Source organism: Camellia sinensis, chromosome 7 (genome assembly GCF_055761805.1).
Source record: "Camellia sinensis isolate YWXY chromosome 7, ASM5576180v1, whole genome shotgun sequence".
Classification (NCBI taxonomy): domain Eukaryota; kingdom Viridiplantae; phylum Streptophyta; class Magnoliopsida; order Ericales; family Theaceae; genus Camellia; species Camellia sinensis.
Genome location: NC_138967.1, coordinates 72,024,352 through 72,049,968, shown reverse-complemented (window position 1 = coordinate 72,049,968; position 25,617 = coordinate 72,024,352). Strand labels below are relative to the sequence as shown.

Genomic DNA, 25,617 nt, shown 5'->3' with positions numbered 1-25,617 from the left:
TTTTTCAAAAGCCCAAAATTCATCTTCCATTCAAACCATCATTTCCTACTCTTTGTTATTATTATACATCACTATTTTGTAACTCATTATATCACCACACTCAATATTAAAAATATGAAGAGAGAGAGAGAGAGAGGGGAAAAAAAAAACCAATAGTCAAAACACAGGGTTAAAAAAATGTGAAATGAAAAGAAAAAAAAATCCAATCACACAAATCGGTTAAATGGTTTCCTCCCAACAGCAGCAGGCATAGAAACAGTTGAATCAATGCTTAAATCCCCCACAGATTGCAAAGACTGGTCTTTTTCCGACACCCTTTGTGAAGTTGAATCCTTGGTAGAGCCTTTGTTCCACTTGAAAGAGCCAATGTTGGGTGTGAGAGGGAATGAAAACCTCCTCTTCGAATTGGAATCACCACTCAGAGTCCCTGGAAACCTGTTTGGGTTGCTATTTGTTCTCACTTTAGCTTTAGCTGAAACTGTCGGTGTCATGTAGTTTGGAACAGAAAATGGAGGGCAGCTCATGAGGCTGTCGTCGTCCCTTAGTGGCACATCAGAAGCAGAATCAGCAGCAACACTACTTCTTGGTTTCAAATATTTTTTCGCTGGAACTGCTGATCTTGTTGACGTTGGTGTGAGCAATTCCAGACGGTCCAACCCACTAGTAATATTATCTTGCTTGTAGTTGCTTGTGGCAGGTTGTGGGCTTGGTTTTGTCTCTGACATTAATGTTGGCCTAGGAGGTGTTGGAAGAAAGCTCTTCGTGGTTTGGGTATTACTAGGATTTGCAGGAGGTAGATGATGACGTTCCAACCAGTTCCACCACCAGGGAAACCCACCAGATCGGATGTCCATTGCCCATGTTGGAGCTGATTTGGGATTGCCTTTCAGTAACTGATTATTGCACATAGATTTCAAAATGAGAATACATGGGAAAAAATAAAAATAATCAATGAAACTAGAATGTGTTACTTAGACCATTCAGTTATTTGGGATCAATGCAGTGGCGACAAGAAATTTGTATGTGTTTGCATAATTTTTCTTTGCCTGCACCTTATCCAAAAGAAAAAGAATTTCCTATAAAACTAGAACTACTGGGCTAGCATCTTTGTGTGTGGAAGCTTGTATCAGTGGATTTCATTCCATGCCAAATTAACTTGCCTATTTTTTATTTTCTTTTTCGATCTCATTTACTGTGGACTACAAATATATATATAATGTTGTTGAGAATTAAATTTATTTACAAGGTGCATAAGCTTGTGAGACATGGGATGCTGTTACCTTTCAAGCAGAAGATGCAAGAAATTGGATAAAACACTACTTCATACTAGACATTATTCAAAATTGATAGCAATTTTAGGATGAAATTTAAGATTTCTAATGCGACTACAGTCATAGATCCTAAGGTAGTATTTGGTTCATTAGAATGATCATTCTGTTAGAATGTCTATTCATACATTTGGTTCACTAAAAAATGATGAAAATCACATTTCAAATTGAATCATCATTCACCATTCTAAGTGAATGGTCATTCCATAAGGAGACTAGGGAATGAGCATTTCATTTCTTTCCATTTTCATTCCAATGAGCCAAATATATCCTTAAACGAGTGGGAAAATAGTGTGGAAAAGGGGAAGTGTAGGATAGAACAGTGGAAAATCGAATTGCGATCTGTTAGGGAAGGGGGAAAAAGAAAGAAAAGAGGCAAAAAAACCAATCAAAAAAATCAACTTGGGAATATGTGAAGCCAAAACAAGCATTGAATGAATCCAGTTCCATGACGAAAAAAATTGCCTAAAAATGGGCCAAACCAAACACCAAATGGGTTGCCACATGATCGAATCAAAGATGTTCTGGGCAAAAAAAACCCAAACTATGGTTACCTGGTGTGCATGTGCATAAGCCATGACTCTTTCTCTCTTGATTATTGCTTCCATTTTTCTATGCATCCTTGCCTCTATTTCCTCTTTTGTCAGCAAGCTATCATCCCATTCCTCCTGGAGACCTGCCTCAGACTGTACCAACAACAACAACAACAACAACACTCCCATTTAATTAATAACTGTCGCACTTAATTAGCTTACTAGATCAAATTGACAGTAAATTCTAATAGCAGAAGTGTTCTGATTTAGATTATTTCTGCTTGACTCTCAAACATTTAAATGATCCTTTTGATGAGTTTGGAGTTTGTCTTTAGTGCCTTCCATCTAATAAGATAAACATAAGAGTCCAACAAACAACATGGTTACTTCAAGTTCCTAGTGTCGATTTTCAGTGGAGCCGAACAAAAAATATGCAATATGTGGAAGGGACGCACCATAATTTGCATAAGAATCTGTACATAATTATCATCAAATTAATATCAGGGGATGAAATCTAAGAAGCACAAACACTTCTAAGAAGGTAATGTGTCGTGTCCAACACCGACACGACACTCGTTGGACACTTCCTAACACTTAGACACACATAAAGCACATTACAAGTTTGTATAAAATAACTTGAAATTCAATAATAAAACACAAATAATGTAAATTAATACATATTCTCCTCCTTTTGACTATCAAAATTATTATATTTGACTTAAATACTCATATTTGCACGTGTCCTTCACGTGTCGTCTCCTACAAATTTTGAAAATTTATGTGTCGGCATGTCCGTGACCATGCTTCTTAAGATGAGATTAATCTAATCCATGTACGTGGCATATTCACAAGGTCATCGCCAATTGGGTCAGGTCGGAGGCAAATTTTGGTAGATTGGTGCTGGGTTTTGTTAGGTATACCTCCTTAGTAGAGTATGAGATCCAATTGATTTATTAAAAATATTTAATTTGGTTTGGTGTTGGTTATCTGACTTTTGGAGGCCCAATCGGTGTTTAACAATCTATTTAGTGGCAGCTAAGGTATTCATAAAAAGCCCAAGAATCAACACCATATTTATATATATTGTTTTTGTTCTTCCAAATATGTTGTAGCAACTATAAGATTGATGATCCATTCGGTGGGTGCTTGAAAAATTAATTTGGTGGGTTGAATTAATTTGGGTGTTGTGTTCATGCAGTGTTGTGGTTGATTATTTGGATTTAGCAGTAGTGTGCGGATTGATTTGGGTTATTATTTTGGATCTTCTACAATTCTGTTTCGAAAACTTTTGTTCATCTATTTGGTGAAATCTTTCCTCTTGTTTATTTGTGATTATTTGGAATTCAGCTAAAGGTGGTTTGTGAGGCCATTCGTGTCTCGTTTATAATCGTTTGGAAACTTTTGATTGATAATAGAATCAGATTTCGATCCCGTGGATGGCATTGAGGGAACCACGTAAAAATTCTTGTGTCGTTGTTGATTTAATTTTTCTGCATTAGTTTTTATTTCCATTGATTGATTTACTTGTAGGAAATCATCTATTTTCCCTAACAATTAACAAATAGTATCAGAGCATATGGTTTATTTGGGTTTATTTATTTGTGTAATCAATGGAGGGAAATGTGGGTCATATGTCTAGCTTCAATGGAAGCAATTGGATAACTTGAAAAACTAAAATAGAGGACTTATTATTTTGTAAAGATTTGTATGGGCTTATTGAGGGTGATAGTGGCAAATCCGATGGTATGAAAGATGATGAATGGAAGAGGCTTAATCGAAAAGCCGTTGGTGTTATCCGTCAATGGATTGATAACAGTGTGTTTCATCATATTGCTACTGAAATTTCAGTACATGATTTATAAAAAAAAATTAGGTTTTTATGACAGAAAATCAATCACAAATAAAGTCTTTCTGTTTCAAAAGTTGGTTAATTTAAAATATAAAGATGGTAGCCTTATTCCGGAACATTTGAATAAAATAAAGAATATTGTTAACTAGCTTGCTTCTATGAAAATTATTTTTGATGATGAGTTGCAGGCTTTGATGCTACTTAGTTCTTTGCCCGAAGGTTGAGAGACTTTGGTCGTGATGGTTAGTAATTCGGCGCCCAATGGAGTTGTCACAATGAGCCAAGTCCCTAGTAGCTTGTTAAATGAAGAAACTAGAAGAAAATCAGCAGGTTCTGCTCATTCGGAGGCATTTGTTGTGAGAGGCTGAAACAAAACAAGAGGGAGGAGTAAGACTCCTCATGGCCGTGATCAAAGCCGTGACAAATCAAGCGATGAATCTTTTTCAAAGAAAGACATTGAGTGCCATTATTGCCATGAGAAAGGGCACGTGAAGCGGGAACGCCAAAAGCTCAAGAACAAAGAGAGAAGGAGTGACAAAAGTGTGGATAAAAAGCAAGAAGACACAACGGCGGTTATTACCGATGGTGATCTCATGGTTGTTTGTGAAGATGATTGTGTTAATTTTGTGGGCCAAGAGAGTAATTGGGTGAGATTGATTCTGGTGCTTCTTTTCATGTGACTTCTTCAGTTGATTTCTTCACTACCTACACCAAAGGAGATAATGGGTGTGTTCGAATAGGTAATGAAGGTTTGTCCAAAATTGTTGGCATGGGTGATATTTGCGTGGAAACAAATTTGGGTTGCAAGTTGTTTCTTAAAGATGTAAGGCATGTTCCAGACGTTCGCCTCAATTTGATCTCTACCGGGGAAGCTAGATGATGAAGACTACAACAACAAATTTGGTGATGGAAAATGAAAGCTTACAAAGGGATCTTTGGTGGTGGCTAAACTCACACACTTGATTCGATGCAAGAAAAAATTTGTAAAGGTGTTATCAATGCATTTGAGGATTATACTTTTACCGAATTGTGACACAAGCGGCTTGGGCACATGAGTGAAAAAAGACTGCAAGTTTTGTTCAAGAAAGAGGTTTTATTCGGTTTGAAAGGCACGTCTTGTTGTAAAAGGCTTTGGACAAACGAAATGTGTTGACTTTGATGAAATTTTGTCACTAGTTGTGAAGATGTCTTCTATTCGGGTTGTACTCTATGTTACACGGACTCGGGTGTGGGTGTCGAGTGTGGGTGCGTATCTAAGGGTTGGACACTTCAAAATTAAAAATTGAGGATACGTGGATATGGATCCAAATTTGGATAATAATTATTTTTTAAAATATATTTATTATATGAAGATGAGTTAAAAAAAGTTAAGGAATAACAAATTTTGTTAAAACAATAACAAATAAAATATAAATAAAAAATAAAAATTATTTTAGATATAAAATAAATTATATTATATGATAAAATAAATTATTTTTATTTTAGACATAAAAATTATAATATTTATAATATATTATATTATACAATATTTTTTTGAGTGAATATTATATAACATGAATACTATTATATATTATATATTATTATATTAATATCATTTATAAATAGAAAGCAGAGAAATAGAACGGAGAGGAAGAGAAGTCAGATTCAAAGAAGAAGAGAGAGAGAGACCAAAAGGGAATCGAAGCCCTAGGGTGGAATCGACTTTGAGATGTTGGTTTTCAAATCTCCTTCGATTCGGTCTAGTTCGCAACTAGGGTTCGCACTTTGATCTTGTTTTGCGACTCAACTTGCTTCGTAAAGGTGAGTTTCAACCTCTCTCTCTCTCTCCCTCAACAACCCTTCTTCTTTCTCCTCTCATGTCAGCCGTGTTCGAGAAAACCATGTCGAATCCAACACATATCTCACACCTGCACCCATGTCGTGTCGTGTCGACATAGGTGCTCTGCCCTAAACCGGCGAGTCCATGTAACTTAGGTTGTACTTGGCATAGCCGCAAGTATGAACCCTGAAGTTGAGTAACTTGATATGAAGACTGCATTTCTTCATGATGATCTTGAAGAAGAAATTTACATGGAGCAACCGGAGAGTTTTGTGGAAAAAAGGAAAGAGAAATTTGTTTGCAAATTGAAGAAAAATTTGTATGGTCTCAAGCAAGCCCCGCAGCAATGTTAAAAATTTTTTTGACTCTTTCATGATAAATAATGATTTTACTAAAACCACTTCAGACCATTGTGTGTTTGTGAAAAAAATTTCAGATAGCAAAATATTATTCTTTTGCTTTATGTTGATGACATGTTAATTGTGGGTCAAGATTTTATCATGATTAACAAGTTGAAGTTAAAGTTGAGCAAGTCTTTTACTATGAAAGATTTGGGGCCGGTAAAGTAAATACTTGGTATGAAAATTGTTCGTGATCGAAAGAAGGGATTGATCTGGTTGTCTTAAGAAAGCTACATTGAGAAGGTTCTTGAGAGGTTCAACATGGGTAAAGCAAAGCCGGTTGGTTGTCCACTTGCGGGTCACTTTAAGCTTAGTTCAAATCAATGCCCCATAAATGAGAAAGACAAGGAAGAGATGCTAAAAATTCTTTATGCTTCAACGATTTGTTCCTTGATGTACGCTATGATTTGTATAAGGCCGGATATTGCTCACGTTGTTGGTGTGGTGAGTCGGTTTCTCTCTAATCCGGGTAAAGAACATTTGGTAGCGATAAAATGGATTCTAAAGTATATTTGAGGGACTTCGAAAGTATGTTTGTGTTTTGGGAATGGTAAGCCGATACTTGATGTAGGTTCACCGATTCTAACATGGCCGGTGATGTTGATTCTAGGAAATATACTTCGGGATATTTGATGACATTTGTAGGAGAGCTGTGGCATAGCAATCTAAATTACAAAAATGTGTTGCTTTCTCAACTACCGAAGCTGAATTTATTGCCATTACGATAGCTTGCAAAGAAGAATTATGGTTGAAGAAATTTTTGCAAGAGTTAGGTTTGAAACAAGAAAGGTACGTGCTTTATTGTGATAGTCAAAGTGTTATTCATTTGAGTAAAAATTTCACTTTTCATTCGAGATCGAAACACATTGATGTGAGATACCATCGGATTCGTGATGTGCTAGATTCGAAATTGTTACAACTCGAAAAGGTTCACACGGATGATAATATTTCAGATATATTGACTATGACTTTGTCGAGGGACAAACATTTGTAGTGTCAAACTTTGGCAGGTATGGTTGATGTCTCCACCTAAGACGGTAGGAAAAGAATTGTTGGGTATGCCTCCTCAGTGGCGTATGGGACCCAATTGGTTTATTAAAAATATTTAATTTGGTTTGGTGTTGACTATAATATATTTTCAATATATTATATCTGACTTTTGGAGGCCCAATGGGTGTTTAATAATCTGTTTGGTAGCAGCTAGGATTTTCATAAAATGCCCAAGAATCAACACTATATTTATTGTACGAGCATGATTCTTCTCGTATAATCCTGTTGATCAAGTCTGCGCTCCTCCAAAACGTCGTCGCTTTACTCCCTGAAAACACAAACGTGAGCTAGCCGGCGGGTGTGTGCCGGATACCTCTCCAATGTCTAAGTCAGCAAAATAGACAAATAGACAAAAGCTCTGTGTATTCGGGAATCAAAGTTGTGTTACCTCTCCATAGGTTCTGTTATGAGCTTTTTATAGGTTCCGTGTGGCACAATCCTAGTAGGACTCTTATTCCTCCATGTAGAGTCCTCCTAGGAATCACACTCTTAAAAGATAATGCTTATCCTTCAACACCCCCCTCACTGCTTAAACCAAGTGAGATGGTTTTACCATGGTTGGATGATAGTACGACCGAGCTAACGCTCTCTTTCATACTTATCCCGACGCCTTTATATGCAACATGTATCTCGGCTCATGTTTTACTTTTACCTTGATTTTCACCTGTTTGGACCGGGCTAATCTGTAGCAAGCTTTAACCGGGCTAAAGAGGCGAGGTCTAGCTTAAGGAGCCCACCGTCCCGACCGCGGTGACTGTAACCATTTGGACCGAGCTAAAGACTAACACCATGGTTCACTTCACAAAGCCCTTTTTACCTCGGCCCATAAAACGGCCCATTATTACGCCTGGGTCTAGCTCGGCCCTAATGCACATATAAAACTCCCTCTCAATTGCCCCTTAATTCCATCTGCGTAGCATGATTGGGATTACCTTTCAGTCTGCCGAGCCAAAAAATGGTCTTTAACCGAGCTGAATCCACACGGGCTACTAAACTGTACGGTCATAACGTCTTTTCAGTCACTGTAACTGAATCGCTTTCTATTCCATGGACACGTGGCTAGCTCTCATTGGCCCAGCGTAGCTGTCACGCCGTCTTCGTACTCCGAAAAATTTGAGCAGTCCCGCCTTTCTCCTATACCTTTATACAAAAAACCCTAGGTTTCGAACCCACCACTACTACTATTCATCTTCTCTCTCCACCTTCTGAGTTTCTTCTCTCTTGTTCACTGCATCTGCGAAGCTTTGCATTTTTGGCCAACACCTTTGTTGCTCCAATCTCTGATCTTCCATTTCGTAGTGGTAAGTAACTGAATCTCTGGCCTTTGTTTTATTTTTTCCTTTCATCTTGCAAATATATACATAATATGGATATATATACACTCATATGTATTAGAAAACATACTCTGTAGTTTTGATGATAATGGGAAGAACAGATAGCACCAAAAATTAGACCCCCAAACCATAGGTTTTAAGAACACACCCTCTGGATTCAAAAAACATGAAGTTTGAATCTAGAATCGTTGTGTGACCGAGCTAAAAACCTGTTTGGGCAACTCAAGGCTTAGGCACAACCGAACTAAAACTTCACGCCGTACCTGGAGTTCCAATAGGTCTAAGCACCTTCTGTTTCATTTAGCCGAGCTAGCGAACTGTATTAGATTCGCGCAATACCGTGCTAGAAAGTCTCAACCACCGACCGAGCTATAACTTGGGGCTAAACCAACTCTCTTAGTCAAAACCGAACTAAGAATGTTGCACCATAAGCTTCAACCGGGCTACGAACTTCTTATTTACTTAACTGAGCTAAAATCCCTCGCTCAAACCGAGCTGAGAATGAACAGTGTCCCACGTAGCCGAGCTAAGACAATATTTATTTTACCTTCGTTACTTTTAGCACGGTCCATCGATCTGTGCTTTACACTTTTCCTTTGCACTTTGCAGACTGACTTAGGTTAGCCAGGCACAACTTTGCACGCTCAACCGAGATACTGAAGGTCATCTCAACATCGAGCTAAATTATACGTAATTTAATCCCACATGGGGAAGTATCGATTTTTAGTGAACTCTCTAGGGGCCATAGCCGAGTTCCGAAAGGATTACCAAATTCCAAACGACGTTCACCTCACACTAGCCGAACTAGACACCATTCCTTGGGAAAAATCGGGCTTCATTCCTTTCAACGTTATTTCCATCGTTGAGGCTAGTCTCCGATTCCCTGTACAGTCCCTTCTTTGTGAATTCCTCAGACAAATCAGACTCTGCCCTACCCAGCTTAGCACCAACTCATATAGGATAATAAATGGCATCGTTGAGCTAAACCGTCAGCTTGGCCTCAACCTCGGTTTGGCCGAGCTATTTCACCAGTACTCTCTAGGCCAGAACGAAGATGACTGGGTTTATTATTTAAGAATACGACGCCGCCGAGAAAAGATAATAAAGAACATCCCAGATAAAGATGTAAATGACGACGATTTTTTCTGGGTTTCTGGGAATTTTGAAGACCAGGAGGCCCAGATCCCAGCCGACCGAATTAACTGAAACAAAGGAGTCGCCGGCATAAATACCTCCGCTCAGTGTCGTGCTTTCTCTACTTCGTTGTTCTTATTTTCAACCGTACTAACCGTTGTCTTTTTCCTTTATGCAGACTTGAACCATCTAAAGTCGTATAGTTAGCCCAACCTTGACACACTCCGCGCCGCACTGAGATATCCCAATCAAGGTTAGGCCAAGCTACTCAACTTTGAGCCGACGTATAGATACAGCAGCAGGCGAAAGACCAGGGTGACAGACTTCCTGTTGGAGCCTTCGCCAGAACTAGATCCAACCTTGCCTCAAATCAACCTGATCCCTTTAACTGCAGAACAAGAAATGGCTAAGAAGAGAGCAGTAAGGGCCCTTATCACCGAGACAAACCAACCTGAGGTACCACAAGCCGGTCACACACAGCCGGCCGTGGTAGCCCTCCCAACGGCTCAACCGTCCTCATCCCGACCAAGCAAGCGCGCTCGGACTTCCACAACCGAGCCACGCCTTGTGGACGAGGATGAAGCCGTGCTTCCTCAATCAACCCAGCTAAGCTCAGAACCAGTACGTTCAAACCGGGCTAGCCCTTCAGAATGGGTGCCCAAAGTCATATACAAGAACCGTGCTATCACTGACTCCGACTCAGTGGTTGCAAAAAAAGACCATTCACTGGCCTTCAATCTCGCTAAGAACGTCTGTCTTCCAGCCAATATGGAGCACCACGACCACCTTATCGAGCTGAAAGCCATTCGCTCGGCCACAAAATCAATGGTGCTGGTAAGTTTTTCCTTTCTCTTGCCCTAATTTCTATATTTGTTTGCTCGATTTAGCTCAAAACAGTTCCTCTTTTTGCAGGCCCTACAGAAGAACCACGTCGCTCACAAGCACGTGTTGGAGCTTCGAAAAACTACAAGGCAGGCCGTGGTAGAAGCCAATGCTAAATCAGCCGAGCTAGAAGAGGCCAAGAAGAAAATGGCCGAGCTACATACCGAGGTCGCCCACCTGACCGGTCTTGTCAGCTCGGCAGAAGCAGATAAGCAAAAGGCTACGACCGTGTTGAAAGACAAATATCTGCGCGAGCTGGCCAAGCTCGAGGAAAAGAAGAATGCTGAGATCGCCCGGTTGGAGAAGAGCGTAGAAGACGCTGAAGACCGGGGACACAAGGAGGGGAAGGCCACTTACATCCAACAATGCGAAGCAACAAAAGATATTTTCTTCAAGTGTGGGTGGAAAGCCGTTGTGTCGTAGTTCGGTCATAGCCAAGAGACCGAGGTCTTCCTAAACCCTCCTCCACATTTTATACCGAGCTACATGGTGGAGTATGCAAATGCCATTAAGCAGAAATTTCTGCAAGTTGAGGACGAAGAAGAGTCTCCAGAACCCAACAATACCCCGGTCGTCGCCAATGATCCCGTGGTTCAGTCAGCTCGGGTGGAGCCACCGGTGGAAAACGTGGTGGAAAATGTGACCGAGCTACCTGTTGAAACCGGGCTTCGAGTTGATCTGGATACGGATCTTGACGACCTCTTTCCTTGATGCTGTGTTTTCTTCTTTTTATTTTTGGAAAGAATGTGTAACCGGGCTGAAGTCCCACTACTTTGTAACTCTTTTGCATCTTGAATGAAATCTTTTTCTTTTTTTTTCTCGGTTTATTCCATTCCTGCATTTACTTTTCAACTAAGATTTGTATGAAGTATAATACTTTCTGGCCGAGATACCTATCTCGGTTTTAACCTTGTAATCTGGTTTGGTTATTCCAGCCGACCACTCTTCAGCATAGATCCTTATCTCGGCTGAAGAGTACTTAAAGTTGGTTTTTCCAGCCAACCACTCTTCAGCCTAGATCCTTTTCTCGGCTGAAGAGTACTTAAAGTTGGTTTTTCCAGCCAACCTCTTCAGTCTAGATCATAATCTTAGCTGAAGAGGGCTCAAAGTTGGTTATTCTTGCCAACTTAGAGCGAAGTGTTTGGTTATTCCTGTCAAACGTCCTGCAGCCTAGATCCTTATCTTGGCTTAGGAGAAGTGTTGGTTTTTCCAGCCAACCTCTTCAGCCTAGATCCTAATCTTAGCTGAAGAGAGCTCAAAGTTGGTTATTCCTGACCAACTTAGAGCGAAGTGTTTGGTTATTCCTGCCAAACGTCCTGTAGCCTAGATCCTTATCTTGGCTTAGGAGAAGTGTTGGTTTTTCCAGCCAACCTCTTCAGCCTAGATCCTGATCTTGGTTGAAGAGAGCTCAAAGTTGGTTATTCTTGCCAACTTAGAGCGAAGTGTTTGGTTATTCCTGCCAAACGTCCTTCAGCCTAGATCCTTATCTTGGCTTAGGAGAAGTGTTGGTTTTTCCAGCCAACCTCTTCAGCCTAGATCCTGATCTTGGCTGAAGAGAGCGCAAAGTTGGTTATTCCGGCCAACTCTGCTTTCAATGCCCCTAGCTCACTAAAATAACTTTTACAGCAAAAAACAATTATATTGAAAAAATTACTTGTTTTATTGAAAAAGAAAAAATTACAAGTACTTTAAAGAAAAGCTAAAAATAAAATAATTTGAGATTGGCAGTGTTCCATGGCTTGGGAATGGCTTTGTTGTCTCTGTCTTGCAAGTGGTATGCCCCTTTTACTGCTAATCCTACCACTTTGTAAGGTCCTTCCCAATTAAGCCCTAACTTGCCATCTCCGGGTACCAGGGTGTTTCCCATTACTTTGCGTAGCACTCAATCTCCAATCTTGAATTGCCTCAGATGTACTGTTTTGTTATATTTTCTGGATAACTCTTGCTGGTATGAGGCGATGTGAACCAGTGCTCTTTCTCTTCTTTCTTCCGCAAGGTCGAGTTCCAAGGCTATGGCTTCTCCATTTAACTCTGGGTCAAAATTTTCGCTTCGGATGGTGGAGAGGCCAATTTCCAGTGGGATTACTGCTTCCATGCCGTAGGCTAAGGAGAATGGTGTTTCTCCAGTTGATCGCCGAGGTATGGTACGGTAAGCCCATAAAACATAAGGAAGATCTTCAGCCCACTTTCCTTTTGCTTTCTCTAACCTTTTCTTCAATCCATCCAAGACAACTTTGTTTGATGCTTCCGCCTGGCCATTTGCTTGGGGGTATGCCGGTGTAGAATTGTAGAATTCTATCTTGTATTCTTCACAAAAGCCTTTAAAAATTTTGCCATTGAACTGAGTGCCGTTGTTAGATATTAGAGCTTTTGGTATGCCTAATCGAGTGATGATATTCCGCCAGACGAACTTCATCACGTCTTTCTCCTTAATTGATGCGAGTGCTTCTGCCTCTACCCACTTTGTGAAGTAGTCTGTTGCTGCAAGAAAGAACTTTCAGTTGCCGGGCGCCGTTGGAAGTGGTCCTACTATGTCCAAGCCCCACATTGCAAAGGGTCATGGGCTAGTTAATGGTAGAAGCTCTCTGGCTGGTTGATGGATTTGGTGTGCAAACTTCTGACATTTCTCGCACTTCTTGACATACTTCTCTGAATCTGCTTGCATGTAAGACCACCAATATCCCTGCGAAATTGCTCTGTAGGCTAAAGATCTTCCTCCTTAGTGGCTTCCGCATACGCCTTCATGTATCTCGAACAGGAATGCTTCGACCTTGCTGGGATGAATACATTTTAGGTAAGGTCCTGTGAAGGATTTTTTGTATAAGGCCATTGATGGGGAGAGCCAAAATCGCTGTGACTTTGCTCTTATTTTGTTGGCCTCTTTCTTCTCTTCGGGTAAGATGCCGTCCTTTAAGAACACTATAATGGGATCCATCCAAGAAGGGCCTAGCTCGGCACAACATACCTCGGCTTCTTCGGGTTTTTCAATGCTTGGTCGAGGTAGGAAGTCGATCAGTAATGGATGTGGGATGGATGTATCTGCTATCGAAGCGAAGCCTGCTAGTTCGTCTGCTCTGTTGTTTTCTTCACGGCCGATCTGCTCTATCCGCACTACTTCGAACTTCATGATCTCCTTTCTGACTAATTCTTGGTACTTAGCCATCCTCTCATCTTTTGCCTCGTAGTTGCCTGAGATCTAGTTTACTACTAGCTGGGAGTCACTGTAAACCATTAGCTCGGTGGCCTTCATGAAGAGTGCTGATTTTAGGCCTGCTAAGAGCGCTTCATACTCCGCCTCGTTGTTTGATGCTGGGAAGCCTAGGTCGACTGCTTGTTCCACTACTAGGCCATCTAGTGAGATGAGGACTATGCCAAGTCCTGCACCGTGCCTGTTAGATGCTCCATCCACAAAGAGCTTCCACATTTCTCCAACGAATAGCTTCCAGCAAGTTGAGGGGTTGGATGATGTCTTCGGGTCGTGAGTGTTGCTGATGTTTTCTTCCAAGTCCACACCTACTGTTTGCCCCTTACTATCTGACTGTACCAAGTTTTTGTTTGTTGATGAGTCTTTGTCTGGTGCAGCATGGTTTGCCTTTTCTGCACTTTCCTTAATCCGATATGCCTTGGGATGTGGCTGAGTATCCTGTATTAGGGGTTGCGCATTTCCTGCAGCATTTTCCGTCCCTATTTCGATTGTACCAATCAAGTCAACTAGGCAGAAGCGATGGCTTCCTGGCGTGAACTCTGCCACAAAGTCTGCCAAAGCTTGGGCTTTTATTGCGGTTCTTGGTTGAAACTTGATATCAAACTGTCCCAATACCACCGCCCATTTCAAGATTCGCCTAGAAAAATTCGCCCTCTCAAACAAAGCTTTTAGGGGAAAAGCTGTTAGGACAATTACCATGTGGGCGTAGAAGTAATGCGACAACTTCCTTAAGGCCATCATCAAGGCTAAGGCTAATTTTTCAAATGGTAAATACCTGGTTTCTGCGCCCAGCAAGGTCTTGCTAACATAAAAGATGGGCAGGTGTTGGATTCCTTCTGCTCTAACCAACACCGCGCTGACTGCGTGCTGTGAAACCGCCAGGTATAAAAGGAGCTCTTCTCCAGGTAATGCGGTTACTAGCAACGGTAGAGAAGACATGTACTCTTTTAGGCTTTCTAGGGTGCAGTCGCATTCTTCATCCCACTTAAATTTGGCTTTTAAGGCTTGGAAGAATGGTCGACATCTGTCTGACGACCGACTTATGAACCGGTTGAGTGCAGCTGCTAGGCTAGTGAGATGCTGCACTTCCTTGACTGTATTGGGCCTCTCAAGATCCTGGATTGCTTTGATCTGAGAAGTGTCTGCCTCTATACCTCGGTTGGTCACCAGGAACCCTAGGAATTTGCTTGATCCTACGCCGAACGCACACTTGGATGCATTTAGGTACAACTTGTTCTTCTTCAGAATCTGGAACATTTCATCTAGGTCCCTGAGATGGTCATTCTCATCCTTGCTTTTGACCACCATGTCGTCGATGTAAGCCTCCATTGTTCTGCCTAACAATGGTTCGAACATCTTGGTGACCATCCGTTGGAATGTTGCCCTTGCGTTTTTTAGGTCAAAGGGCATGACCTTGTAACAGTACAATCCTCTAGGCGTTGTAAAGGATGTGACCTCTTGGTCAGGCTCATACATAGCGATCTGATGGTAACCTCTATACGCATCAAGGAAGCTAAGTCAATTATGGCCTGCCGTCAAGTCTACCAATTGGTCTATCCTAGGTAAGGGAAAGCTATCTTTTGGGCATGCCTTGTTGACTGTTTTGTAGTCCACGCAAACACGCCATTTTTCATACTTTTTTGGCACCACTACTGTATTGGATATCCACTTGGGATAGTGCACTTCTCTGATAGCTCCTGCCTCCAGCAAGTTTCCTACTTCTTCCTCCATTATCTCGGCATGGTGAAGTGTTGATCTGCGGATGCGCTGTATAACTGGTCTGGCAGTTGGATGGACGTTCAGTTGGTGGCAGATGAAGTTTGGGTCAATGCCAGACGTGTCATACGGTGTCCAGGCAAACACTTCAATATTAGAGGCTAAGAATTCCATAACCTCTATTCTCTCAGTGCTGGACAATAACGAGCTGAGTAAAAAGAACTTTTCTGGGTCTTTTTCATCTATCCTTACCTGTACCAAGTCTTCCACCACCTTCTGTTCAACTGCCTTGCCAACATCCGCAAACAGTTCATTGCTCTCAGGTTCTTCCACCATCTGTACATATCCTTTTGCAGCGCGGCTGCCATTTACTGTGACAAAGCACTGTTTTGACATAATCTGGTCTCCAAAGACCTCTTCAATTACTCCGGCTTCGTTAGGGAACCGCAATACTTGATGGTAGGTTGAGGCCACCGATCGCATGGCGTGCAGCCATGTCCGCTCCAAGATTATGTTGTAGGTGGAAGGGACTTTCAATACCCAGAATTCCACCTGTTTCGTCATGGTTCCTGCCTTGACTGGGAGGATTATCTTATCCATTGGCCACTCTGGCATTGAGTTGAATCCGATTAGGGGAGATGTTGCTGGTGCCAAGTCTTTGTCTTCCAATTTCAGTTGTTTGAAGGTTTCATAATACATTATTTCACACGAGCTTCCTTGGTCGATCAAAATCCGCTTGACGTCGAAATCCTTGACGCGTAGAGTAACAACCAGTGTATCATTGTGAGGGCAATATATCCTTGCCAAGTCTCTGTCTGAAAAAGATATGACATTCGTGGCCTCTGTTCTCCCCTTTTTGATGGCAGGTTGCGCACTCAATACCTCCCTTAAGTGCTCAGCCTTTTTAATCATCCCCCTGAGCTCACATACCCACTCAGGCTCGAATACCCCATGTATAACGTTAATCACGCCTTGAGGTGGAGCGTCGACTGGCATCCCGTTTGGGTTGTTGTGGTTCTGGGGGGCTGGCTGCGTCCCTCCTTCTATGTACTGGTCCAGGTGCCCAGCTGTCACTAACTCCTCCAAATGCTGCCTCAACGGCGTGTAATTCTCAGTGCAGTGCCCCTTTTCATCATGGAAGGTGCACCGGGACCTCTCGTCATAGTCCTTTTGTGCTTCTCCTAACTTTGCTGGCCATCGGACGAAAGGTTCACTGCGTGTTTCATTGTAAATTTGATAGATCAGTTTTTTTAACACCGTGGTAATGGCAGTGCGAACTCTTAGCCACCTTTTGACTGAGTCCTCTTTGTTGGCCCGCCTGCCTCGCCCATTCCTGCTTGATCGTTCTACCGTGTTGACTTTTGCCGTAGTCTTTTTATCTGGCATTGCTGCTGTGCCAGATTTTGTTTTAGCACGGGTGCCATCTTCCTCCACGCGAATATGTTGATGTACTCTCTCCATTAAGGCCTCCATCATGAGTGGGGGAGTCATAGTGATCGAGTCCTTCAATTTGTTGCCGACTGGCAGGCCCCGTTTGTATTGTGCAATGGCGAGGTTCATAAGGCAATCCCCAATCTGGTTGAAGGTTTTCCAGTAACGACTGTTGTAGGACCTTAGCATCTCCCTTTCGCCCATGTCAATGGAGAGTAACTGGTCGATCTCCACTGGTGTTTTAGTGTTCGTCTTGAATCTAGTCACGAACGCCTCTACCAACTGTGCCCATGAGGTGATGCTGCCTTCTGGTAGCCTTTCAAACCAAGTTAAACCTAGGTTGCCCAGACTAGATGGGAACAGGATACACATTAAGGCCTCGTTCTGCCTGTACACTGCCATAACCTGGCGAAAGTGGCTTAGGTGCATGTAGGGATCTGTCTTCCCCTCATAAGTGGTGAATTTGGGCTGGAGAAAGCCCGAAGGTAGTGGTGCGTTCTCAATTGCCAGAACGAACGGCGAGCTTTGTAACCTTGCTAACGCTTTGTCTGTTGGTCCGTAAACAGGGCGCGGCATTGGCATTCCTACCTCGACGCTCCCATGTGACCGAGGGGCCAATCGCTGAAGGGCTGAAACTCTGCGCGGGTCGCGTGCCCTGGTATCCTCCTTCCATCGTGCCCTTTCTTCAAGCACAGTTCGCAAGTCAGATGATCTAGGCAACTCCGTGTGCCTAGATGACGTCTGGTGCGTGTGCGAAGGCCGATAGGTGCTTCCCTCAGTATATAACCTCTCAGTTCTCGTTCTCTCAAACCTGGAATAACGAGTCCTGGAAGTCCTTGATTGCGTATCGCTTGTTCTAAGGCTCCTACTTTCTGCTTGCGATGGTGTGGTACACTTACCACGATCTTCCGAGTGGCAATGAGGCGTGTTGCCTTTGCGTCTCTCTCCTATCGCCACCCATTTTCCTTTTATCTGGCGCTTCATCGACTCCATGTATGCCGCCATCTTCCTTATTAACTCGTCTTGTTCCTTCACGCGATCCTCCAGGACTTGAGGGTCCAACCTCCGCCTCTGTCTTTCTGGACTTTGGGAGCGACGAGGGAAATTAGCCCGCCTCCCCCTTGCATCCCTCCGGGGGTTCTGTCGCTGGGGTTCCAAATCTGCCATGGGAGGGATAGAGGGCAAACCTTCGCGCCTCCCACCCCCCTCTGGGGTTTGCCCATCAATGGCTGATTGCAGTAAGTCTTCATTGTGCACCATTGCTTCTAACTAGAGAGGAAAGCTTGATTAAGAGGTTTTGTTCTTTGTGGAATTCCCACAAATGACGCCAATTGTACGAGGACGAAATAATTCTTCTCGTATAATCCTGTTGATCAAGTCCGCGCTCCTCCAAAACGTCGTCGCTTTACTCCTTGAAAACACAAACGTGAGCTGGCCGGCGGGTGTGTGCCGGATACCTCTCCGATGCCTAAGTCAACAAAATAGACAAATAGACAAAAGCTCTGTGTATTCGGGAATCAAAGTTGTGTTACCTCCCCATAGATTCTATTATGAGCTTTTTATAGGTTACGTGTGGCACAATCTTAGTAGGACTCTTATTCCTCCATGTAGAGTCCTCCTAGGAATCACACTCCTAAAAGATAATGCTTATCCTTCAACACCCCCCTCACTACTTAAACCAAGTGAGATGGTTTTACCACAGTTGGATGATAGTACAACCGAGCTAACGCTCTCTTTCATACTCATCCCGGCGCCTTTATATGCAATATGTATCTCAGCTCATGTTTTACTTGTATCTCGGTTTTCGCCTGTTTGGACCGGGCTAATTTGTAGCAAGCTTTAACCGGGCTAAAGAGGCGAGGTCTAGCTTAAGGAGCCCACCGTCCCGACCGCGGTGACTGTAACCACCTGGACCGAGCTAAAGACTAACACCATGGTCCACTTCACAAAGCCCTTTTTACCTCGGCCCACAAAACGGCCCATATATTATTTTTGTTCTTCCAAATATGTTGCACCAGCTATAAGATTGATGATCCATTCGGTGGGTTGAATTAATTTGGGTGTTGTGTTCATGCAATGCTGTGGTTGATTATTTGGATTTAGCGACAGCATGTGGATTGATTTAAGTTATTATTTTGGGTTTTCTACAATTTTATTTCGAAAACTTGTGTTCATCTATATGGGGAGGTATTTCCTCTTGTTTATTTGTGATTATTTAGAATTCACCTAAATGTGGTTTGTGAGACCATTCGTGTCTCATTTGTAATCGTTTGGAAACTTTGGTCGATAGTGGAATTGGATTTCGATCCGTGGATGTACCTCACATTGAGGGAACTACGTAAAAATTCTTGTGTTGTTGATTTAATTTTTCTGCATTAGTTTTTATTTCCATTGATTGATTTACTTGTGAAAAATCATCTACTTTCCGTAACAAGTTTCAGGTCAAGTTTTAACAAATTAAATAATTATTAGAGTATTACTCAATATATGTCATTACCCTAATAAAAAATTATAAGAGTCTAATGTCAATTTAGATACGTTACTCACTTCTCATAAACTTATGTAATTATTTGAATATTAGCAATATTTTAGGCTTATAAAGCTTCAAAAATAGTTTAATTAAAAAATTATAGAAATCCACATAAAACACCAATCTCTTCTCTCTAACAAAATTTAACATTTTTATATTGTAAAATTTAACTATTTTTAAGCAAAGTTTTTATTTATTTATTTAAATATGATTTCACATCAATCAGGTAGACTAAGCTTTTTTTTTTTTTAGAAAGTAAGTAGACTATACATTTCAAAACAATAACAATAAAAAACATACTCTATTTTTTGTTTATCAGAAGGCTTTTTTAAATATTAGGTGACCAATGGCTTTTTAACAAGAGGTTAGATTAAATTTTTGGAAGCTGTAACTTGAGACATTAAATTTTGAAAGGCAACCCGAGTGAGCTTTCCAAAATATTTACGAATACCAGATTTAACTTGGGGGACCATTACAAAAGATACAATAATTTTTAAAAGCGTGTACACATACACAAATGGAATTCTTGAAAACATTGGAATGGTCACATTTTTTAGTCTAGCAAGAATCCATTCATCATATTAGACCAACTCGAACCCATAACCAGTAGGCCCACTAGATTTGTTGTAAATTTGATGCCAACACCCAACCAATGTTATACACATCAATCAAAAAGGTCCCATGAGGGGACAATATTGGAGGTCAATGAGTTGCGTTCATGGGTTTTACTTCAAGATGACCACCTAAAATAAGTAGGAAAGCAATCACTACAAAATGAACCAGAGTGAAATTTTACTACCTGGGTTGCAGTCCATTTGCCCAAGCTACTGTCCAAGTCCTTGTCATTCTTGCAAGCTTGGCGGCGTTGGATAGCCTGGTTTTCTAGCATCTGGGTCCTTCGTGACTGAATTTGAGTTTGAACTCGCACTAAGAGTTGCATCATTTTCATGGCATTGATCGTCTGTCGCTCCACGTTCTGGGCTCTCACTGCTCCTTGAAGCCTCACTAGACCCCTCAAAGCTGTAAAGCTCCTCCTTGCCTGTATTATGGAAATCTCAAAATGTCAATTTCCATGGGTGTCCAATACAAGAGCCATAAAACACAAATAAAATAAACAGTAATCCACAATTAGGGCCTAAAGACAAAAATAATCTTGTGCCAGTCTCAGATGGCTTTCTCTTTACTTGGTCTTAAATTTCACATTTGGTCAAAAAATTCTTTGGAAAGGGTTAGGAACAGAATTTATGGCCTAATTTGGTTCATTCATTAGCCATCTTCGTTGTTCTGTTCTATGTTACACGAACTCTTCAAAATAAATCAAATACCCGTATCAGACACCCGACACTCGGACAAGGGTATGGGATATGTATCGGATAATTTTCAACGGACACTTCTTATATAATTGTATATAACACTATTATTATATGTACATATTGTTGTATAATTGCTAGGAATGTCTTCTTGACACTGTAAGTTACATATAGCACAATTTTATCTCACATATTTGATTAAAAATATAAAAATATGATATTTTTTTACCGAGTCTGCGTACCCTTAAATTTATGATTTGATGAGTCTGATCTGTATATACATATCCGCATACGGCACCCGTACCCGAGTCCATGTAACATAGGTTCTATTTAACCATATCAGTTCAATCTTGACATTCATTTGAGACCCTTATAACTGAATGAACAATCACAGTACATAGATTGGATGGCTGAAGTCATTGGATCATTGCATTGGGCAATCACATAAACAAGGTAATTTTGCATTGATGTCTCCCAATGAATCCATGATATCACTTCATCAAATTGAGTCAAGTTGGATCTTTCTCGATTATTTTTCTCGTTACATTTTTCAATACTATCCATTATAAATGCATTAAAATCCAATAAGATAAAATTTCCAACAAACAAAGGAAAATTAGAGTCTTACCATGTAACCTCGATAGGCTGTTTGGATCCTGATGGCTGAAAGATGCTGGTATTTGAGAGTTGGTTCTGGTCGGTAGGTAACTTCCTTACGATGATGAACTGCTCTTGAAGAAGCACTGGGAGAAGTGGCTTGTGGAGAAGCAGCAGTGGGAGAAGAAGTGGCTGGTGCAGAAACAGCAGTGGGGGAAGAAGTGGCTGGTGCAGATACAGCAGTGGGGGAAGAAGTGGCTGGTGCAGAAGCATCAGTGGGAGAAGTGGCTTGTGCAGAAACAGCAGTGGGGGAAGAAGTGGCTCGTGCAGAAGCAGCAGCGGGAGAAAAAGACGTGGCTCGTAGAGAAGCAGCAGTGGAAGAAGTTGCTCGTGGAGAAGCAGCAGTGGGAGAAGTGGCTCGTGGAGAAGCAGCACTGTCGAGAACCAAAGGTGGTGTTTCTGGTTGGTCAGCAGCTGGAGTGGGGGCACTAGTGACATATATTTGTTGGTCTGCTTCACCCAATATTTTCTCGATACTGCTCGGCTCCCTGAAGAGGGGAATGAATGATTTGGTCTCTCCATCCCTCAATATTCCTTTCCCCTTCTTTTCCTTAGTACTATTCTTTTTATCCGATCCCTACAACAATAGGACCTGATTAAAAAGAACCCATGATATCAGCTGAAAATGTATTCAGGAAATTGTTTGTATGCTTTTCTGGCTGCAAAATCTGCTAATAGGGTTGTAAATGAGCCAATCCAAGTAGTGGCTTGTTTAAAAGCTTAGCTCCAAAACTTGTTGAGCTTTGAAATTTGTTAAAACTTGGCTTGTTCATCTTTCGAGCCGATCTCAAAGGTGACCATCACAAGTCAAGCTCAAGTACCTTAGTTTTTTACACAATCCAAAAATGTATATAAGCTTATCGAGCAAAAACTTATAAAATTGACTAGTTACAAAAATTGTTTCATGCTTGGCTTGTTTACATAATGAGCCAATCTCGAATGATAATTTAGCAAGTCAAATTTAAGTTGAGATCAAGTAGTTTGATTTGTTTGCCATGAGTTTTGCTCTCCTGATCAATAGAAGTACATCCGAACTCCTAAATAATACTCGAGTTGTCGTGCTGTCCAAATTTTGAACAAAGCAAGATTACAAAAGATGGGTTGCTATGCTATCTAACTTTCATCTGTTGGGCATGATGGTCACAAATTTGAATCCAACAAGCAATACAATTGTAACTAATTATCAGACACCTTGTTCTGATTGAATTATAAAAAATAAAAAAGCATCACAATTGAGCTTGCTCAATGATGTTCTAGGCCAAAAACCTCAAGCAAGTCCACCATTTTATCAGCTTTTCTGGAAAAGATAACATAAGCGATACTGGAAATTTGAAGTTCCCATTTCCATGGGTAACAAATAAATAAATAAGAAATAAACCATTAAGAAACATTTTTACGGCATTGTAATATGACTTTTAAGGTATCCACTTACATTCACCACCTTATCTTTGGAATTAGGTACGAAAACCCTCTTGATTGCTGCAAACCAACTCCCTTTCTTGCCCATGTTTCTAGCATCACTGTTCGTCCCTAAAACAAGATAAACAAATTAAAGAGCGAATTAGTGTTTTAGGTACGAGTACGAATTCACTTCAAATGATCCAAAATAATACATAATGTCGAGGGTTGCATTGTATCAGCAGATGAATTTTACCATTTTTTTTTTTCACATCCATCATGGATCCACAGAGGAGGCGGAAAAACAGTGAAATTCATCTGATGACAAATATCATTTTTTTACAATCTTATATGAAAATCACAGTTAGTGCATATGGCCTAGCAGCAAAATCTATCTATGAGGTATCAGTCTAATCTAAACACCAAAATGGTTAAGTTATTTGCTTTCATCAAACCCCCTTCTTGCAATTCTTTGTTTTTTCTCTATGTCGGTTAGAAATGAAATCACTTGCCTGTGTTTTCCTGTGTTGTATTAGTGATTTGTGCACGCAAAGGTTGAATACCTCAATAGTACAGTAAAAAACTGTCTCATTAATGTATGATCCTTGAGTTGTATATATTCTTTAACACTTTTTCTATATTGCAGCAATGTATTTGTTGGCACTTATTATCTTCTTGGTCTCATTTACACTGTGAACAACAGATATATAAGACAGACAATGAGACAAACACTTTGAGAGAGAGAGAGAGAGAGTTTGGGTTGCAGATGACTTGGTTAATCAGGGACAAGAAAATTTCTGTCCAAATGAAAAAATAAAATAAAATAAAAAAAATTCCTTGAATAGAGAAAATGAATTTGTTCATACATAAAACACATAATCTGACTGATTCAAAACTGTGGGCCTTTCATTTGGGATTGAAATTCCAATAAATAACCCACATACACTGTATTCTTTCCCATAACAGAATCAACTATAAAGTAGGAAAAGATTCAAATTTTGTTTACTCAGATTCAGAAAATGGTATCAAAAACCTGATACATATATGTAAAGATAAACATATACAAATATATGTCAACATTTATATATATTATAGATATACAACACAGATGAACTACAAAAGGGAAAATTCAAGAACATCTACCACTGAAGAACAGAACAGAACAGATAAAGACAAAGTAACAAGGAATTTAATTGGAGAATTAACCCAACAAAAAGATCAGTACCCACAAAAGGGAAAAACACACCAATCTTAGAAAAGGCCTAACCTTAAAGTCAATCTCAATAAATAACACAATTAGAACACATGGCCCAAAAATTAAATGATGTGTAATTGACAGTAATAATAATAATAAGAAAATAGTATATTAACTAAACAAGTTTTTCCAACCTTGCAAAAACCTTTCAGAAAGCTGCACCAAGCAGCAGGAGAGAGATGAACAAAGCTCCCTCCCTCTCTCCCTCTCTCTCTCTAGAACTGGTTTTTTTTTTTTTTTTTTTTCTTTTTCTTTTTCTCTAACCTCTCTTTCCTTTCCCAACCCACAACATGCTAGTTCTTCCCTTCATAGAGCTTTTCAGAATTTGCGTTTCACCCTTTGCTTTTGCATTCTTTCTTTAGAACTTTGAATATGGTTCAAGGTTTTACTTTTCTTCCTACTTTTTCACCTTTTTGTAATTTTTATAAATAATTTTGGTTTAGGGGGTTGATGATGGGGGAAGTTGGCTGCTTTTCTCAATCAAAGGATGGGTTTGGGCCAACAACCTCTTTTGTTTCAACTTTACTTGAATGGGAAGACTATTTTTGACAGCAATTCCCCACTTTAAACGGTTCGCTTGTTCTCTTTCTTATGATTATGATATCGTTATTACGTTTGTGTCTCTGTCACTGTGATAGTTTATCATTTCTTCGTTTGAATCGAAAAAAAAAAAAAAAATTATCATTTCTTCGTTTGAATCGATTTTTTTTTTTTTTATTATTGGTTTAAAGGTGCAGAAATTATACCTTTGCTCTGGAATTTTAGTTGCATTTGTTTGCTCTTGAGTGATCTGATTTTTTTCGGCGAATTTATCAGTAAATCTCATATACAAAATTCAAAACACATCTAATCTCGAAACAAAATACTTGTACCAATTAATTCAATATATTTTTAATTGTTATAAAAAAATTATTATTTTTTTTTTTTTTAATTTACAGACGTTGTTACATCCCACTACCGTCCGGCTTCCATCAGACGGTCACAAGAGACTTATCAGGATGTTCAATGTCATGCCCTCAAAATAAAGTGAGTAATTCAACCCAAGAGATCTATAAACATAATAGAAGATGTGATATTTTCATTCATCAGAGTTTATATTACAAGCGGTATTACATACTTTTATAAATGTTCATTCTGAAACTACAGCATGTAACACTAATTGATTACAACAAAATAAATGCCCTACGGGCTTACATCTTCTCAAGATATCACTTGGTTACAACAAAAGAGTCCTAAGCTCTATACATGTAAAGCCCTTGGCTTGAATTAATAGTTAAACACAAAAATAACAAAACAAAACCTCCAACTCCTAGGTCCTCCCAAGCTACGCCCTTGGAAGAGACATGTCGCCTATACCTGAAAATGGTTTCCCAAGCAGGGTGAGCTAAAACTCAGTAGAGATAAACTAACATAATATATGAGATGTAACTAAGATATAAATGTCAGATAAAAGTCCAACGATCAAGGCCAACTTATATTCTCTCCATTACCATTCAATTTTGATAACTACAATTTAATCCATTTCCATTTATTCATTTTAAATCAATGCATAGATATAGCTCCTTATCATTTAAACAATCTCAAATGAGACTACAACTCATTCATTCACATTTCCATAACATTCATTATTCAAACACTTCAAACTTCTTGCCATTTACGAATTCTCGTCCGAAAGAATTGGCACCCAAATATACACATATAAGGTTTCGAAATTTTTACCATGGACACTTTGGCCAACTTAATTTAAAATGTAGTTCATCCCCTATCTCCTCCCAAACAATGGAG

The 25,617-nt window shown here is 40.3% G+C and overlaps 1 protein-coding gene across 3 annotated transcripts; it reads right to left on the bottom strand.

Annotated features, from left to right (window-relative positions):
• Positions 1–24,508, bottom strand: LOC114267222 (protein IQ-DOMAIN 13). 3 transcript variants are annotated; one of them, XM_082878202.1, is made up of 7 exons: positions 23,967–24,231; positions 23,141–23,267; positions 22,612–22,709; positions 21,151–21,756; positions 20,012–20,251; positions 1,883–2,014; positions 1–893 (listed from the first exon to the last, which is right to left on the bottom strand). In XM_082878202.1, exons 3-7 carry the CDS (start codon positions 22,684–22,686, stop codon positions 207–209), a joined length of 1,740 nt encoding a protein of 579 aa, XP_082734328.1. In that variant the 5' UTR covers positions 22,687–22,709; positions 23,141–23,267; positions 23,967–24,231; the 3' UTR covers positions 1–206. The 3 variants fall into 3 exon arrangements, with proteins under 3 accessions (XP_082734328.1, XP_028064030.2, XP_028064029.2); XM_028208229.2 differs by lacking the exon at positions 23,141–23,267 and having other exon boundaries at positions 22,612–22,699; positions 23,967–24,508; XM_028208228.2 differs by lacking the exon at positions 23,141–23,267 and having other exon boundaries at positions 23,967–24,460.
• Positions 24,509–25,617: the final 1,109 nt, after the last annotated feature.